The sequence below is a fragment of the Sorex araneus genome, chromosome 4, assembly GCF_027595985.1.
Source record: "Sorex araneus isolate mSorAra2 chromosome 4, mSorAra2.pri, whole genome shotgun sequence".
NCBI lineage: Eukaryota > Metazoa > Chordata > Mammalia > Eulipotyphla > Soricidae > Sorex > Sorex araneus.
Genome location: NC_073305.1, coordinates 16,645,695 through 16,664,492, shown reverse-complemented (window position 1 = coordinate 16,664,492; position 18,798 = coordinate 16,645,695). Strand labels below are relative to the sequence as shown.

The window sequence follows — 18,798 nt, the reverse complement described above, 5'->3', positions numbered from 1 at the left end:
TCGCCACTAGAAGTCCTTAGCAACACGCATTTGTGAGGCTGTGAGGCAACCAGGGGAGAAAACAGTTCCAAGCAGGGAGAAAACAGCTCTAAGAGGAAACGGGTTAAAAAAAAAAAAAAAAGCCCCGAGGAGGAGGAGAATAAAAGCAAAGAGCATGGCGAAAGCATGGGGCCAGCGCTCTGATTCCAAAGCCCGTTCTCAATGCCACCAGGATGCAGGCACAGTGAATCCAAGATTCAAGTCACCACCGGTCTTGACTGGGATTCACTCACATTTCTAGGTTAATTGGGACTTACAACCTGAGAACTAGGCTGTGGCTCAGAAAGACGCGTTTTCCCGTTCTCAGGAAGCACGGTGGAGTGTGACGTGGTAAGAAATCAGGATGCAGCGCTTCTCCTCTCAGAGGATTTAACAAAAAAAAAGCCGCCTGTCTGTATGTGTGCAAACGTGGGAAAACACTCAAAGTCAGTGAATCCCTGTAGCGGGAATACAACTGTTCTGTCACTTTCTGAAACGTCTGTAGAGAAGTTGTGAGAAAATGCATTCTCTTGGAAAAAAAAATTTAAAAAAAAAAGAAACTCACTTTTATTTTTTTAAGTTGACTGGGGTTTAGCATCACCAGAAGCCCCCATAGGGTCTCAAGCATAGAGATGAAGGATGGGGGGTGGGAGGCTCCAGCCCCACAAAACAACTTGGAGAACAGAGGACCTAGGCTCTGGGTGCCGTGCAGATAACCCAGGAAGTCCATCAAAGCTCGGGCTGAAGTGTGGGCAGCTTTTAACATTGATGATGAATCTTTTATTCGATTCAGGGAATACACAGACTCTCAGAAAATAGAAAAGCATCTTGGCTTTGATCTTGTCCTCTTGCCAGCCCTGTACCATTCACTATTCAGAGAAAGTGAAAACTGAGTCAGTCTCTCTCTGTTTCTCTGTGTCTTTCTCTCTCTCTGTATCTCTCTCTCTGGCTCTCCCTCTCTTTCTCTCTCTCTCTCTGTCTCTCTCTCCCTCCTACAGGTAATATGCAACTTGCTTTGGATCATCTTCGGTGATCTCACCCTTCCAGATCAGAGCCTAGTCAGGGTACACCCCCAGGGATCTTGGATCACTCGTGCCTGCTCTGTTGTGATCTGGATCCGCTGGGATTCCCTCCCAGTGCGTTCAGACCTCTCTCATACACTTCAGTTCTCCATTCAGCCCCATGGCCCTGTGGGGCCCGAGCACACCAATCTCACCCACCTCCTCCTGGGCACTGGCCATGCCAGCCTCCCAGCCGCCTACGCTGACTATCTCTTTCCCGGGCTGTAGGAAGATGCTTTTAAGTCACAGCTCCGGATGCTCCCTCGTGGCTCAAAACCCTCTGTGGTCTGAGAGGAGGGAAAGAAGTGGGTAAGTGGGACTGGAGCGATAGTCCAGCAGGGAGGGTGTTTGCCTTTTGGATAGACCTGGGTTCGATTCCCCGCATCCCATATGGTCCCCCGAGCACTGCCAGGAGTTAATTCCTGAGTGCAGAGCTAGGAGTAACCCCTGTGCATTGCTGGGTGTGACCCAAAAAGAAAGAAAAAAAAAGAAGTGCTCAAGTGACTTTGCCATGTGGGCGGGGCCCTTGTAGGGGACCAGATGCAACTTAGGGGGGATGTGAAGAGCAGCCTGGGGTCCGCCACAGGTTAAAGAGGGAAACAAGAGTTCTGGGGCCACGGCTACCACCAGTGTCTCTGGGTTTCGGCGTCTGGGTTCAGAGGCTTGATCGTGGAGGCAGGAGAGTATCTCTCCCAAGAGGCAGAAGAGCTAAGGACCTGGTCTTCAGTCCAGCTTCTGCGTCAGCCAGAGCAGCTGGGGGTGAGCAGAGTCAGACTGAAACTTCTGGATGCCCCATTAACTCTTTCTAGGCACCAAGGACCGTTGAGACTCCTGGCAGGCTCCTCTGAAATATTTTTTTTTTTTACTAAATTAATTCAATTCCCAAACAGAAACCATTTGCGTTGTACACAGTACCACTTTTACTACGGTCTCTCTCAAGTCTTTTCTCCAAGGGGAGGAAGGTGATTTAGAAAGTCCTAATTAACAGAAGGTAATTCAATTACCGTCAGACTGTAAGGTTTCATTAGCTTCTCAGGTCGGTGCTAACCAAGTATGGATGAGCGCGCAGAGAGGGAGGCGGGCGGAAAGCAGCAGAGGGGAATGACCCGCTATTACAGTATTTACTGTACAAACCAGGCCGGATCCCCTGGTGAGCCACTCAGTCTCTTCCCCTTTCTTAGCTTGCGGCAAGGTTGTGGGAACTTTACCTTCTGCATTTCCCTTTGTAATCTGAACCCCGACAGCAGGAAACGGGGACCACGCCCTTTCTCTTCACAGCCAGCGGGGAAGGGGAGAAGCCAGGCCCCGCGGGTCTTCATGCTGGCCTGGGACAGCCAGTAATGCCTGTTAGCATGACTGCGGCCCTACTGTGTGCTGGGCTCCTGACCACTCAACCCAGACCCAGGGAAGTGGAAGGTGATGCCCTGGGCCTGCCCCAGAGCAGGGAATGACATTGGGGGTTCCTAGCTCTTCCTTGGCGCTCACCCTCACCCAAGCACTCATTTAGCTGCTAAATGCAGGAAGATTCCTCCTTAACCACCCCCTCCCTCCCTCCCCACCTCCCTCCACAGTTTCTCAGTCTCCGTGCACACACAGCACAAGCCCCCACAGATGTGTGAATGAGCACGCCTTCATTCGGGACAGACACAGCAGGATGGCAGCTGCCCAGGGAGTCAGCTGAGGGTGGTGGATGGGAGAGAGAGCCAAGACAAGACTCCCCAGGGGGGTGGGGGTGGCTAGGGCTGGTGGGGATGATGTCAAAGGCTCTTCCCTCTGGGGAGCACAGGAGTGGGGTACAGCTCACCCCCAGGGCCAGCAAGAGTGGGAGAAAGGAGTGTGGCTACTGGAAAAGAGGCGGCTGACAGGCAAGGACTTGCGACTGGTCCCACCAGAGGGTCTGGCCCTGAGCTATGCAAGGACTCTGCGTTCTATGTGGCACCAGCCCCTTTGCTCAGTGGCGCCTCTTTCGACCTGCACAGACAACAACCCGTGGACAAGCATGAATCACTGTCCGTCTTAGGGTCCAGCTCCCACCCCGGCCTGGGTTGCTCTCCTGGAAGCAGCTCCTGGTCTGGGCGGGCAGTGCACCAGGCGTGCCCCCGCCTTAGGCCCAGACTGGAAACTCAAGACGGGCAGAAAACTCATCTGGCCGAGAGCCGAGAAGACGGAAGGTCAGAGGAAGAGGCAAGGGATACGGAGCTGGGGTCCTCAGGCCCACCTGCCCTCCCGCCTGCTGCAGCCAGTCCCTGCCTCTGGCTCCATCCTTTTCCCACCAGCCCCCCGGGGCTGTCCCAGTTTCTCAGGCCTCACCTCTTCTCTGGCCCAGCAGAGAGTCCACTCAGTAGCCCTGGACCTGGGTGCTACCATCTCCCACCATCAAGAACCACCACCAGCCCCCAGAGACAACCTCCCCATGAGAGTCGAGTGCGTGCACACAAATCTGTCCAGTTTGGGACAGGCGGGTGGACCCCGTGACACGGACCCAGACTAGGAAGGACACCTACACCCCGGAGCTCAGGGACACTGTCAGGCCTTCCGTGTTGACAGACTCTGCGATGACAATCTAGTGGAGAAGCAGACAGGGGGTCCTGCCCAGATTCCACGCATCTTAGGGGTGGGTAGGAGAACAGATAACCAGCTCAGGAGGGTAGGGAGGACATGAATAGCCTAAAGAGGGGCCGGGGTCTGATGTCCCAAGAGGAGCACACCACATTTGATGGGGTAATGTAGAAGGCAACCTATTTCGATCACTAGAGACATAGATGGATAGATATTAGAACTCAAAAGCAACCTGTAAGAACATGTCAATAATCTCTTATACAAGAGCTTAATGGCTCCAGGGTAAGACACAACACTCTTCACACACTCTCCTCTCAGAAACCTTTTTTTTTGGATCATTTATAGCAGATTTTTCATAACAAGCAATACACAATAACTCATTAAGTACGTGCTTTAGGGGCAGGTTTGGGTGGTAGTGGGAAAATGAGAAATAATAAAAGTGCTGTGATGGTGTCAAGGTGTCGAGATGGGTGTTGGAATATTGAATGTAACAAATCACTGTGAACAACTTAAAAAATTGAATTAAAAAAAAAGAGAGGGCCTGAGGTGGGGACCCCCAGGGAGCTTCAGAGCAGCTCTCTGCACACAGCCCTCGCAGTGCAAGAGGATTGCAAGGCCTGGGCACCCCCATCATCCTTCCCCAGGAGCACTTTAAACGGAATGCAAAGAGCAGATCTTATCATCTGAGAGCAGGCCCTCTACCCAGTCTTGGAAGCAGATGGAGGGACATGATGGGGGTCTGCACAGCAGACTGGCTGCCTGCTTGCTTATTCCACCTATGTCCCCTGTCGCCAGCCCAGAGAACCCCCAGCCTGACAAGGCAGCCCAGGGGGCCTGGGCTAGTCCTCCTGCCTCACCTTAGCTCCCCGCTTAAAGCGTAGGTGAGAGTCAATTCTGTTCAGTTCCCGCCTGGTAACACACACCTTTGAGAGTCACCATTTCCTGCTGACAGATACAACTTGCCTCCTGAGCCCCGTAGCGATCAGATCAAGCTTTAATTCACACTGGCTTCCTCATCTCCTTCCAGCGGCAGTGGCCTGAAGTTGCACCCACCAAATCCCTAGTAATCAGCCCCACACGCTCTTCCTGCTCAGGTACAGTCTTCCAGGAAGGAACCCTCAGACCATGTTCTCCCTCTCCCCTACTGGGTTAAGGGAATGGCTTTCCTAGGGATTCAAACATTAAGTGCATTTGTTTGCTAACCAGGGTTCGGTCTGGCATCCCTTATGGTCCCTGCCAGGAGCAATCCCTAAGCACAAAGCTAGGAGTTGGCCCTGAGCACTGCCTGGTGTGGCCCCCAAAGAAAACAAAACAAGCAGAGACAAAGAACAACAAAACTGTCACAACTGTTGCACTGTCATCCCATTGTTCATCGATTTGCTGAGCAAGCACCAGTAACGAGGAGGGCAGGGAGGAGGAAAATACCCGGTGTTGTTCAGGGCATACTACTGGCTCGATGTTCAGGGGTCAATCACTCGTGGTGGGCTCAGGGATCAAACCTGGATTGGCCGCATGGAAGTTTGCAAATGCTCTACCTGCTGTACTATCGCTCCAGCCCTTCATGCACATTTTAGAAAAGAACCTGGAGGTTCATGTGCAAGTGAGTGTCTTAAAGGGAAAAGTGTAGGTTATGATGCTGGTAGGAAAAATTGGGTTATGGTCAAGATTTTCACAGACTTACAAGCAAGACAGCTTAGTTTCAGGAGAGTTACAAAAAACCCTAGCCGGAACGTACCACTTCAGTTACATTTAGCTAAAAGCTCAAATAAATACCCATTTCTGTTCACACGGGTTATTATTCTTTTAGCACCTTTAGCACCAAATAAGTAATTTAAAAGTCAGGTTCACTCTGTGCCATTTAATGGCATCACTAATGGCAGAATTCTGTTTCTTCTCTTCAGTAGGGGAATTTAATAATTATAAGGGAAACTAGAATACTAGACTGATTAGGTTGGATTTCAAAGAAAATACTTGGAAGATCTAAGTAAAGGAGGCACATATGAAATTGCCATGTAAAAATACACATCATTTCGCCCTAGATATCTGACTATTATTAGTAGGGAAATCAATGTTTTATATGACTTACCATGTTATTCTAAAGTTAATTGGTAATTAAGCTTGTACAGTTAAACTTAACTCTTAACACATCATATTGTCCACCCACTGAGTTTACTGTGAGAGCAAATTTTTCTGGTTCAGAACTGAAAATGCTCTAATTAAGTTAGAAAAGACTTTACAACTATTATTAGGTGCTATTTTTATTCCTGATAAATCCGTGCGAGAGTAAAATCTGATTTTTGGTATTCACAATTGCTATTTCTGTGGCATGAATAACATTAATTATTTCACCATCAGTGGCAGGGGAGATAGAAGGGACCAGAATTAAAAGCAGGAAATGTTACAACAGAGTTATCAGACTACCCCGGAGTACTTCCTGTCTGGGGGTGGTGGGGTGAGACCCAAATATCTCTGCTTCGTGGGGTTGGCCAGCCCTCCAACCTCCCTACCCCAAGAAAATAAAAATAACAAATCCACAGTGAAGGCAGAATTTCTCTTATGCACAGGAGAGTGAATGTAACATATCAGTAAAATAGAGGTTTCAAAAGTTATCAAATGTCATGTAATTCGTAAGAAAAGAGCCAGCTACTAAAATCACTACCTCATTATTCAAAGGACTATGGCTAAAACCCTTAAATTTGCCTTTAAGCAGACAGGAGAAAAGGTCAAAAAATGAATAGTCCATCCTACCATCAAGAAAAGATGTCAAAGGTGGACCCCAAGGACGCGTCAATAGTTACCTTCACTCTCAAACAATTCCGAAATGTAATTTTTCTTATCCACGGGTGATTTTGATAATTCACTTTTATGAAAGAGACTCCATCTAAATCATCCCATTTCTTAGTGAGCTGTCCTCTAAAATTCAGGGCCAGGAAGCTGACTGAAAGGGCTGGAGAAGAGGTTTTGCGTGTGGGACCTCTAGGATTGATTCCCAGCTTCCTGTCCCCTGAGCACCGCCAGGATGGTCCTCCAGACTGTCAGGTGTGCCCCCTCCCATTAAATAAAGACGATGAAATGAAAAGTGATTGCTCATCCAAAGATTATGCGCCCATGAAAACAGAAGACGTCATCACTGCATTTACAAACACATCTATGCCTCACAGCCAGCAATGCTACACAGTATCTGATAGAATTGCCATCGCTTCCACTCAACTCCAAATTCAACTTGCTGCGAGGCCTAATTTCTACATGGAAGAGCACGAGCCACTTGAAAATACCCAAGATCAAGTGGCAGTAAAAATCGAGTTAAGCCCTGATGAATGGCGCTTGCTTGCAGGTACAGCCAGGGAAAGCCATAAGAGAATCCCCAACTGTCAATAATGAAATTACACTGCACGCTTCCTCAATTCCAACTCGGGAACTGGGCCGGGCTGAACCTCCAAAGCGATGGCGCAAATGCCTGGCATGCACAAGGCCCTGAGTCTGACCCCCGGCATCCCATCGTCCGCCAAGGACTACTGGTTGTAGCCCTGGTGGCGTCAGCACACACTGCACTGCCAAGTTCCAACCTGACCATGTTGGTCTCCACATGGCTGGGAAGAGTATTGCCGAGAGGGGCCACGGGGCATTGCCTGCAAGGCATCCCTCGCCCCTCCCCCAAATTATAACAAACTCTAACTTGTATAGGGACGCTTAAGGGGACCCAATAAAATATTCTGGAGTTGGGCTTATTTTTTAAACTTTTGAAAGTTTTGAGCCATACCCCTTGAAGCTGAGGGGCTACTCCAGGCTCTGTGCTGTGGGGGACTTTAAGGAAGGTTGGGGAATCACTTCCGATGTGCTCATGGGAACACGTCGTCCCAGAAGTCCAAATCTGGCCCCCGACATGCAAAGCACGTACTCAGCCCACTGAACTATCTTTCTGGCCCTCCAAAAATTAGCCCACGAGTTATCCTTTTGATGAATCTTTGACATAAGAAGAATACTTCATATCCCCGGGACAGAAAAACATTCATTCGAAAGACTATATGCACACCATAATTCATTGCAGCACTCAGTACAATAGCGAAGATTTGGAGTCTATCCAGATGTGGTCATGAAGATGTGGTGTGTATACACAATGGAATACTACCCAGCTGTAAGGAATGATGGAATCTTATACAATGAGCAGCAACATGGATGGAACTGGAAGACATCAGACGAAGAAGAAACACAGGATGACATCACTTATATGTGGCAGTCAGAATAACTGGATGAGGAAATACGATGTTTGAAAGGGAGTATGCCCAGATCAACCTTGGCTCCAGAGTACAGGAGGGAAGGAAGGAAAGAGTAGGGGAAAGGGGAGAAGAGACAGAGGAGAAGGAGAAGGGAGAAGCAGTAGGGGCCGCCAGGTCAGAGGATTAAGGGTGACAACCAAACTTAGAGAGGTGCCTGTCAAGAGGACAGGCTAGAGGGAGAGGATACAGAAGGAGCCCGGGAACACTGGTGGTAGGAAGCTGATGCTGGTGGTGCTGCAGTAACACAGTATGGTATGTCTAACCTCAACTACAGTTAACTTTGTAAATCACAGCGCCTTAATGAAACAGAAAAAAGAAAAAATAAGAACATCTCATAAAAGAAATTCACACGAGAATTTTAATGATTAATTATAGTCAGTACTCTGAAGCCAGATTGTTAAAATAACCATTCATGCTAAAAAATTAAAAAAAAACCCATTTAACTGGTTACAGAACATTCGGATGCCACATGGAGTCCTAGGAGTCGGGGCCAAACACAGACTCACTGGGAGAAGTTAGGCCAGCTCCCAAGTGGAATAAAGAAGGATGCACCCAGCTTTCCCATCTCCAAGGGCCCACGGGAGAGAAATGCCACCATGGTTAGTAGTGAAGGCACATTTCCTGGCTCTTCCCATGACTCATGGCCCAGAGCCAGCCTGGTGTTTTACAGTGCAGCTGAGGACTGCAGGATGCGCTCTCCTCTCCCCTCTCTCTCTCTTTCTCTCTGCCTCTCTCTCTGTCCCTCTGCCTCTCTCTCTCTCTCCCCTCCCTTGTCTCGCTCCTAAACAGAGCTCAGGAGGTCTAGGTTCCCACCAGTGATTCTCAGCCAACCCCCAGAGCCAGTGGCTCGGTCAGGGGCTTGAGGATGGAATGTGCTTGGGTCTATGGCATCAGGGATACCTGGTCCAGTCTGACAGTGTTGGGAGGCAGGAGGCGTCCAGGGTCATACCTGGTAGTGCTCAGGGGCCTCTGAGGCTGTACCTGGCTGGTGATGCTTGGGAGAACCATGAGGTGCCAGGAATTGACCCTGGGTCGAGTGCATCCAAGCCCCATCTGGGTCCAAGTGAGCCATGCTGTGATGAACCTACCCACCTCTTTCTCCAAGAAACTAGCCTGGGTAGCCTGGCTCCTTGCTAGGGCTAGCAGTGCTCAAATCAGACGCTCATGGAAAGACAGCTCTCCTCTGGGTTCAAGGGTAAGAGCTAGCCAGATGGCTCCACCTTCTCTCCCACCCCAGGAGAGATCTGAGCCGAACGCATCTGTCAGCTAGGCGTACAAGCTGATCTGCGTCTTCATTTAGAACTTGCAAGCTGCATGAAGACACACATACTGTCATTCACTGAGAGCCAATTACGATCTTTGTTCCTCTGATCACTGCTCTTCTGTTGGGAGGATCTGCACAGAGAAGGACACTCACATCTCTGCATCTGGATGCAGGGAGGGTACCAGCAGCGATGTTATGCACGTCCTGATAAGCTTCAAGACATCAAACAGGTTCCGAGGGCTGCGAAAACTTCTTCTGTGAAAGGACAGTGTATCGCGGTGGTGTTTAATGTGTATTTCAACAGCAATGAAAGCGTTGTCATTCTGAAAAACTTCAAATGGCGGGAGAGGAGGTGCGAGATAGTCCATAACCTTAAAAGTTTTCCACACCCACTCCAACCCCCAAACCTATATATATATATTTTTTTTTGGCCTCTTTTGGAAATTATTAGCCTTGATGTGTATTCTTCATCAATTCAAACAAGCCCAAAAGATGCCACTTTCCAGATATTTTTAAAAAATATCTGAAAAATAATGTTATTGGCTTAACAATACAAACCAAGGCAATAGGACTTTGGCATTATTTCTCTGAATCGCCATCTAATCCTGTTAGCTGCTCCGGGACTGAAAGTGACCGCATGCCACGTCCAGCTCTGTTAAGAGTTGCTACCCTTTCCAAGATGCTTTCCTTCTCCCAACTGTTGGCTGTTTGTATCATGAGTGTGTGTGTGTGTGTGTGTGTGTGTGTGTGTGTACAGGCATGCATGAGAGTACTTCTAAACAGTGGTGACAGCAGAGACAGAGAGAGCAGAGAACTGGATGAGAAATACAGTAAGCACCCTAGGGGCACAGCCATAAGCACCCTCTTATTGATGCTTCTTTTTTTTTCTTTTTGGGTCACACCTGGCATTGAACAGGGGTTACTCCGGGCTCATGCAATTACTCCTGGCGGTACTCAGGGGACCATATGGGATGCAGGGAATCGAACCCAGGTTGGCCGCGTGCAAGGTAAAGGCCCTACCCGTTGTGCTGTCACTCCAGTCCCTTATTGATGCTTCTAACTCTTCCTGTGTGCGATCCCTAAGTGGTAGCCTACTCCTCCATCTCCTTATCCTGGGGTTCTGTCCCACACTCTGGCTGGAAACATTCCTCCCCACTGACCTGGCAGCTTGGACCACCGGGGACTGGTTTTGCTGGAGGGTTTGCATGAGTGCAGAGCAAGTACATGGATTACATTATTGGCAGGACTGCCTCTACCCCTCAATCAAACTACAGGCGCTGGAGGTTCTCTCTGGCCTGATTTTAATTTTTCTCTACAAATATACAAGTAGGGAAAACTGACATCTCCAATGGAACAGTTTTAATGTCAAGTTCTGAGGCAGGAAAATGATAAGAAGTAGCGACAAGCGATGGGGATCAATGGAAATCTCATCACAGATCACCCTGGTGAGCTCAGGCCAGACAGGAAGCCTCCATTCATTCTGAAGTCGGCTTTAGCCATGCGCAGTGCTAAGCAGAGGGGAGAAAACGCACTGGGAGAACAGCAGAGATCAGAGGGGCTGCGATCATCAGCACGGCTGCGTAAGGAATGAAACTCTCCTGGACATATCTTGTCGAAAGTGCCTGATCTACGGAAGGAATACGCAAGGGAAGGTGCTCAAAGGAAGAGCTCCAAAACCAAAATAGGAAGTGTGAGCAAACGCTCTCCAGCTAGATGATGTAGCTCGTTTGCCCCCCTTTCCTCACACAAGAACAAGGGTTCCTTACTGGACTCAGCGGAGTGACCTCCTTAATTAAACTTGAAAGCAGTAAAAATCAAATCCTATTAGCAAGAGGAAGCTGAAAAAAAGGAAACAGATTAATTTCGAGTAGAAATGAGTGCCAAAAGAACAGTGAGGACCGAATTCAAGCAGCTTCTTTGACTCAATAAGGGCTGTTAAGTGTGTCAACCACCGCCGCCCACTAAGGACTAAGCCTAAACCGGGCATCACTTCCTTTGTTTTTCTCCCCTTTTCCTTCCCTGCAACTTCATCTTAGACTTAACTATAGGGACCAAGCAGCACACTTCCTGTTGCAGACAAAAAATACACAACGAAGTCCATTAAAAAACCAAAAACTTGGGGCTGGAGCAATAGCACAGCGGGTAGGGCATTTGCCTTGCACGTGGCCGATCCAGGTTCGATTTTCTATTCTCAGCATTCCCTATGGTCCCCCGAGCACCACCAGGAGTAATTCCTGAGTGCATGAGCCAAGAGTAACCCCTGTGCATTGCTAGGTGTGACCCCCAAATCAAAAACAAACAAAGAAACAAACAAAAACTTTTACAAACAAAACCAAAAAGCCAAACCAAACAAAAAAACCCTGTGCTGTGGACACTGAGGGCTTTGCCCCTGACAAAGGTGACAGGTACATGTGACCCAGGCCCTTAGAATGGGGACAGTGTGCCCTGGTGCGATTCTGAAGCTCTTCATCTTTATGAAAACATTATGGCTATGGCTAGTAACTCTCCATCACTCCCCATCATCCCAGCCCCTCGAAATTACCATCCTAATCTTTGATTTTTTTCCTTTTAATTTGACTCCTTTAGATATCCCCGGAAGAGTGGAATCATGCAGCATTCATCTTTCTGTGCCTGGCTTATTTCAGCTAGATGCATGTCCACCAAGTACATTTGGAAATCGTTTAAGGAGAACTTTTCTTGGACTCAATGCTACAAAAAAAAAAAAAATACTTCAATTGCCAAGGTTTCCTCTACAGAGAAAGAATGCCAACTCTTGGTATTCAGATGATGCTAATGTGGATCTCACGAAGACTTAAAAAAATGCCCTCAAGTTTAAAATGGCAAAGTTAGCAATAAGATAGTAAATTTAATAACTAGAGTGCTGAACTATGATTTTCATCAACGTTTAAAGGAAGGTAACAACCACTTTAGTTTAAAAAGAGGTCGATGGGCCAGAGAGAGAGAGAGAGCAAGGAATGGAGTTGCATGCCTGACTTTTGTGGCCAACCCTGGTTTGATCCCTGGCACCACATATGGTCCCTCTGCACTGCCAAGCGTCCCTCCTGAGCACAAAACCAGGGGTAGCTGCCATGCTCAGCTAAGATGGCCCTTAGACCCCTAAGCCCCGGAGAGGAGGGGTTAGATCACTTCCACAGGTAGACGAGGAAGAACCACAGGACTGGAGTGCCATGGGAACCCTCTCACCACTGTGGGTTGCAAAGAACACCAGTGCCAAGAACCTCTTCAACACAGTTCCACAATCCGGATTTCCTCTCACTGGAGGACAGACAGAACAAACTTGACCCCCGTTAGCTGATCTAAACTGTGGATGTGTTCAAGTTCACGTAAACACTAAAATATTTTTAATTTAAATACTTAGTAAAATACTTAATATTAAGTATCAATAAGTCAATCAATTAATAAGTTATTATTATTAAATATCAATAATACTAAATATGTAATAAAATAGCAAAACATTTTGTCTTTCGAAGCAATGATATAAAAAGTTATTCTCAGCTATTTATTACCAGATAGGGTGGGTGAGTTTAGCAGGACATTTACCCAGAGCTTCAGAATTGATTACCACCCAGGAACGTCCCTGGCCTACAATAAGGTTTCTTGAGTGGAATTTGAACTCACTCTTGATTACAATCTTCCATATTTTATGTTCATCAGACCTAAAATCTAAATTTGATTATTTCAAAGGGTGCAAAGTAAATGATTTCCACCTGCATGGGGAGCAAGCGTCAAAACAAGTTATCACTGACTTTAAGAGCGTCATTGGAACAACCTTGGATTATTGCTCCTACTATGGAAGATATCAGTATATTGACCATTTGTCAACATATCATACATGCTAATGATATGATACAACATATCATTCCTGGAGTGTGGATGTGAGCTCAACACAAAAATCACACAGCAAAGAGCTGGCCTGAGCTTTAACACCAACTCTGCCAATTAATTGTTGCTGTGATTGTTGTTTTTGCACCAAAAGCGTCCCCATGTTGTCCTCTTCGAAATAAAGGTGCCTGACAGGTGGTTTCTGGGTTCTTTCTCATGCCTAACCTCTTAGAATCCAGAACACCTGGTTTGCAACGGCCTTTGGCACCACTCAAGTGTGTGAGAACTTGCACGCACGCTCCGAACCTGAATTTCCTAGAATATCTGCTTTCCATTTCCGAGTACATTTCACCTTGTGAACTTGGCATGCAACTGTGCCTGTTGAAATCTGACTCATTCTTTTATTTATTTTTTCCCCAACTGTGCTTGATATTAGTGTACAACATGTCTCTGCTTTGGAAGCATGAGTTCACACTTTCACACTTCTTTAAATGATTGTAACTCTGTACCACACTCACCGCCAAATAATACCAATATCTCTGCACCCTCTGATCCACCCCTCGCCCCCCCCACCTCAGTTATGGAGAGTCCAAGGGTTTATTTTGTCTGCCTCCTTGCTTTTTAAAAATAATCCATAAAATTGGGGCTGGAGCGATAGCACAGTGGGTAAGGCGTTTGCCTTGCATGCGGCCGACCCGGGTTCGATTCCCAGCATCTCATATGGTCCCCTGAGTACTGCCAGGAGTAATTCCTGAGTGCATGAGCCAGGAGTGACCCCTGTGCATCGCCGGGTGTGACCCAAAAAAGCAAAAAAAAAAATCCATAAAATCATTGGTTTTGGTATTTGTCTTTCTCTTGTCATATTTAACGTAGCATAATCTTCTCAAGTTTCAACCATGTTACATAAATGGCAAGATTTTGTCATCTTTTTCTTTTAAACAGCTGGGTGGGGGGGTGGCCAGAGGGAGAGAGACCTGCCACCCCATATTGTCCCCTGAGTACTGCCCTGAGCGATAGCCGACTGCAGAGCCAGAAGTAAGCCTGTATTACAGCCCTACAGGCATCCCCCTCCCACCCCTCATAAACAGCTGACACTCCATTTTATAGACGCTGAATCTTTCTCCAGTCGTCTGTGGATAGGCCTTGGTTGCCTTCCTCTCGTGGCTATTTAAAGAACACTTTAATGAACACAGGTGTGCCTGGATCTGTTCATCAGTGTTTTCATTCCTCACATGGTAGATCTATTTTTAACAAACGTGTTTGGGGGCTACACCTGGCGGTGCTCGGGGAGCCATTTGGTGCTCAGGGCCGGGCAATGCCAGCCCTGTGCTCTGTCACTTTGAGTTTCCATTTTAGGTTTTTTTTTTTTTGAGTCAGCCTGTCACCGACTGTCATTCTCTGGGGTCTGCCGGCAGTGTCCTATGCCCAGTCCTTTAGAGTTCTTGCATGACCACGGACTCCAAGCAGGAAGGGACATGGCATAAACATCTGCTACCAGGAGGGGCTGCTGGAGAGAAACCTCTGGAAGAGCTCAGACACCCCTTTCCCAGGGCACAAACTCGTGAGCGATGACAAGCATCGCAGTGTTTGCAGGGAAAGGGGGGTGCTGTACTGAGGATCACCCCGAAGTCTCCTGACTGCAAGTGAAATGCTCCCCCACTCCCAAGACACCTCCTGAAAACACCACACTTTAACCTTTGACCTTCCAGGTCTCATTAACTCTATGACTTGCATCATTGTGATCCAGAAGAGAAGCTCAAGAACAAAAGGTTCTCTGGAATGTCTGGGGCAATGGTCTCAGCACGGCAAGTGTAAAATGAGGCATATTCAAGCTCCCATAAGACTCCAGGGAACTCATGATGCCAGCAAGACAAGGCTCTGAGAAGTCAAGATATTGGGATGATTTGGCTCAAACCAGTACTTCCCCGATCAGTTCTTCTCTGAAGCCCTTGCCCGTCCATGTGGCCTGTACCATCAGCCAAAGAAACCAAGTTCCCCTGCACCCAGGGTGGGAAACGCTGACTGACAGGGCTCTTGAGTTCCCTCCCACTGCCTTGCTGTCTTTGAACTGCAGCTTTCAGATCCTGCTACAAAACGGTTCACATCTTTTCCTTACAGTTTATGATGCCAAACCCGTGTTCTCTTCCACCACAGTCAGTGATATCTTGGAGGGAGTCAGCCGGATGCTTTGTGCTCTTAGCATGCATGTTCATAAAAGAGCGGCAGTGGGTGAGGCCACCCCCCCACCCCATCCTGAATGTAGACAGCACGACCGTTTGGGAGGGGAGTGATCCTCCGAGCCCTCTGCACCCTGACCAGCTGGGGTCAACTGACACACTCACAACACATTCCAACACATTCAACCAAATCACGAGTTAGAAACTTACAGAACATCTAATTTCTCCCTTAGCGTCGTGCTAAATAAAAAGACACAGTATGGAGACTCATATATAAATCTCAGAAGAGGGCCACAAACTTCAGAGATGCCTTCAAACCCCATGTCAGGCTAAGTCTCATCTGGGGCACCCGAAAAAAGGGGCGGGTGAGTCCCTCAACTCGCCCCAACAGGGCCCCAGCAGCCAAATCCTCCAGAATCCAATCACCGCCATGCCCACGGCTGCTCTCCACAAGCTTGGACGAGCCTCAACCCATGAGAATGAATCTGCTGAAAAACTCAGGATGCAGTTTTTGTGACCAAAATCTCCAGGCTGGCAAGGAGTCGGGAGTGGGTGATATCCCCCATCTCCCTGTTCTTCTGGGAGCCTGGCAGTCATGCCCACAAACTGCCTTTGGTGCCATATAAGCTCATGAACAGCCATGATCCAGAGACTCACAAATACATCTCAGGAGAGAGGAACAAGCTGCAAAGGTGCCTCTGGACCCCAAAGTCACTATCCAGCTAAAATTTTAACTTCAACTGTATCACCCTATTTTAAATTTTAGAATTCCCAGAGCGAGATCTCCCACTCTACACCACTGATATACCAAGAGTAGCACACCACATTTAGTGTAAATTAGAAGGCAGTCAATCTCATCCTGGTCAAAAAAAAAAAAATATATATATATATATATATATACACACACACACACAAGCTACCAAGAGTTTCTCACCCGCACGGCAGAGTAACAACAAGTCTCACAATGGAGATGTTACTGGTGCCCCGCTCGAGCAAATCGATGAGATGAGCAATGGTATGACAATACATATATATATATTACTGTAATGATACAGTAATATATATATATATATATATATATATGTATTAGCACACAATGCTCAATCTGTATGAGATTAGTAATCTCTTATACAAGGATTTAATGGTTCCAGGGTGAGACACAACAACCTTCATGCACTTTTCTCTTAGGAAACATTTTGGGATCATTTTTAGCAGATTATTCATAACAAGTAATATAAAATAAATTATTTAGGACCTGCTTTGGGAGCAGGCATGGGTAGTGGTGGGAAAATTGGAAATAATGGTGATGGGAAGGTGTAATGGTGGTGGGACTGGTGTTGGGATACTGAATGTAATAAACTGTTGTAAACAACAACAAAAATAAGACATTGCAAAAGAATATAAGAAGACACAGTACGAGTGGGATGCGACAAGGGCAACTGCCAGCTCTACCTTAGATAGAACAGTCTGGGTGTCCAAAGGATACCTCGATAACGCCAAAATGATTGTACATGACACCACAGCTGTGGCAGGAGCAGCTGCCCCTCTGGTCTCTGGCATCTTTGAAACAAAGGTCACGTGTTCACCTGGACCAGCTTGGAAAACGAAACCAAATGAGGAAATCAAATGAGTGCGGGCAGGGCAAGATCACAAAATCTCTACCACATGTAGAGTGGTGTGGAGAACAGGGTCTTCTTTACAAAGCAATTTAGGGCGAGTTCCTGAAGCGCTGAAGAGCACGGACCCCGTGGCCTACCGTGGTCTGAGTCTTGAAGCATCCGTACTTCCCAACACAGCCAAAGCAGGCCCCTCACTTATGGGATGGGACTAGACAGGGGGCAGGGACAGGAAAAGCTCGCCGGGGTGGGCGCTGCTCCCGGTCCATCCAGGCCTTCTCCACCGCCCTTTCTCACGGGGCCACATGAAGGCACGAAAGAGCCACTCACCATGTCGTAGGTTGTCACGATCTTCTTCAGGACCTCGGGCACGATTCCCTGTAGCTCCATGGTGGGGTACTGCTCGCTGAGATTGAGGACCACCAGGGGGCTGTTGTCAGGCCCCAGGAAGCGGGGAGACACAGCCAGCATACACTGCATGAGGTTGGCCACGGAAGACAGGCCACACAGCTCCTTGAAGGACACCACTGCGTTCTGTGAAGTGGAAAGAGAGGGAGACTTGGTAGTCCGCACGGGGGCTTCATCACTCCTGCATCTGAAACCCGATACACTGGAGTACACTTACACTGCCGGCACAAGCGTTCTGGACAATGATACAACAGAATTGGCTGATGGTTATTTTAATGGGAGGTGGAGGGAGGCGGGAAAGATGTTTTTCCAAGTAAATACGGTTGATAGATACTTGTGAGCTCAGTCTGGAGAAGACAAGTTCGACCCTTCTAAAGGGTGCGAGCCTCCTTACAGCTCACAGTCCATGCTGTGCCGATGCCGTACAGGCCGTTACGGGCCAATCACAAGGCCAGCTTCTGTGCTCAAAACATCGGGTTTAACTGAAGTCTCCAAATGCCAGCTGCCGAAAGGGAAAGGAGTGTCTGTGGCAGAAACCGGGAGTTGCTCACAGCTGTTCATACCTGCTGGTTCCAAATCGACCGAGTTTTTTGGGGACGCTGGGGTTTACCAGCGGGGTCTGCCCAGGTTACCTCAACCCAGGGCCCTAGCAGCATCACCACCAAGCAGCGTTGCTTGGGGCTCACCACCAGAGGTGGGCCATTAAAACATCCCTCCGAGAAGCCCTTCCATGCTCTCCGAGGCCACGGGCTGGCATCGCTGGAGCAGCCGGTGGCCACGGGTAGCCCCGGTGCATCCTCTCCACGCACATTTGTCTGTGGATGAGCCTGAGTCTTGCAGCCTCTCTCTGTCCCCCTCCTGAATCACTCAACAAGGAAGCTCGGGGAGCCCTGACTTGAGTGACAGCTGCCAGGGATGATGGAAGATTCCAGTCTCTCTGCTCTGATAAAGAGACACATACTCATCACTCCGTGAGTTAGGCATGTTATCACATGTGCCTGCGTCCTGACACGGGAAAGCACAGGGTGGCCCAGGGAAGGATGCAGACCTTCTGCTGTTTGATACCCAGGATGCTGGAAGTAAGCGTCACATTGGGGTCTTCAACACAAACATTTGCTTTCTAATTCATAGTGCCTAAAATATAAGAGGTGTGTGTGTGTGTGTGTGTGTGTGTGTGTGTGTGTGTGTGTGTGTTTGTCTGTCTGTCTGTCTGGGATGCGGCTGCTCGTTATTGATGATTAAAGTGGGGTCTCCCTGCTACTCGCTCCCACAGCTCTGCTTTGCTCTCGTCCCAGTGCCCGTCTGAACCCTGCTGTCCCTTCTAATCACCCGCTGACTGTCAGCTCCCCCAGCCCCGGCAGAGCACACAGCCCTCACGTCTGTACCTGACTGTGCCGCCACAGCCTGGCCTGCACTCCAGGTGCTTCCTGAATGTGGCCACCAACAGCTCTGCCACGTTCCACGCTGGGAAAGGCGCTGCTAGCCCCTGGTGGGCCCTCGGAATCCTCCATCACACGCATCATGGGGGCCATGGGGCGGGGGTGTCCTGGGCCCTGCTTAGCAGGTTTATTTATT

At 48.3% G+C, this 18,798-nt stretch overlaps 1 protein-coding gene across 1 annotated transcript in view; it reads right to left on the bottom strand.

The window, feature by feature from the left end:
• Nucleotides 1–18,798, bottom strand: part of PLCL2 (phospholipase C like 2) — a 185,791-nt gene that overhangs the window by 49,421 nt on the left and 117,572 nt on the right. The window contains exon 3 of the mRNA XM_004603818.2: nt 17,146–17,349. Within this exon, the coding sequence (XP_004603875.2) occupies nt 17,146–17,349 (204 nt within the window). The remainder of the gene's footprint in view (nt 1–17,145; nt 17,350–18,798) is intronic.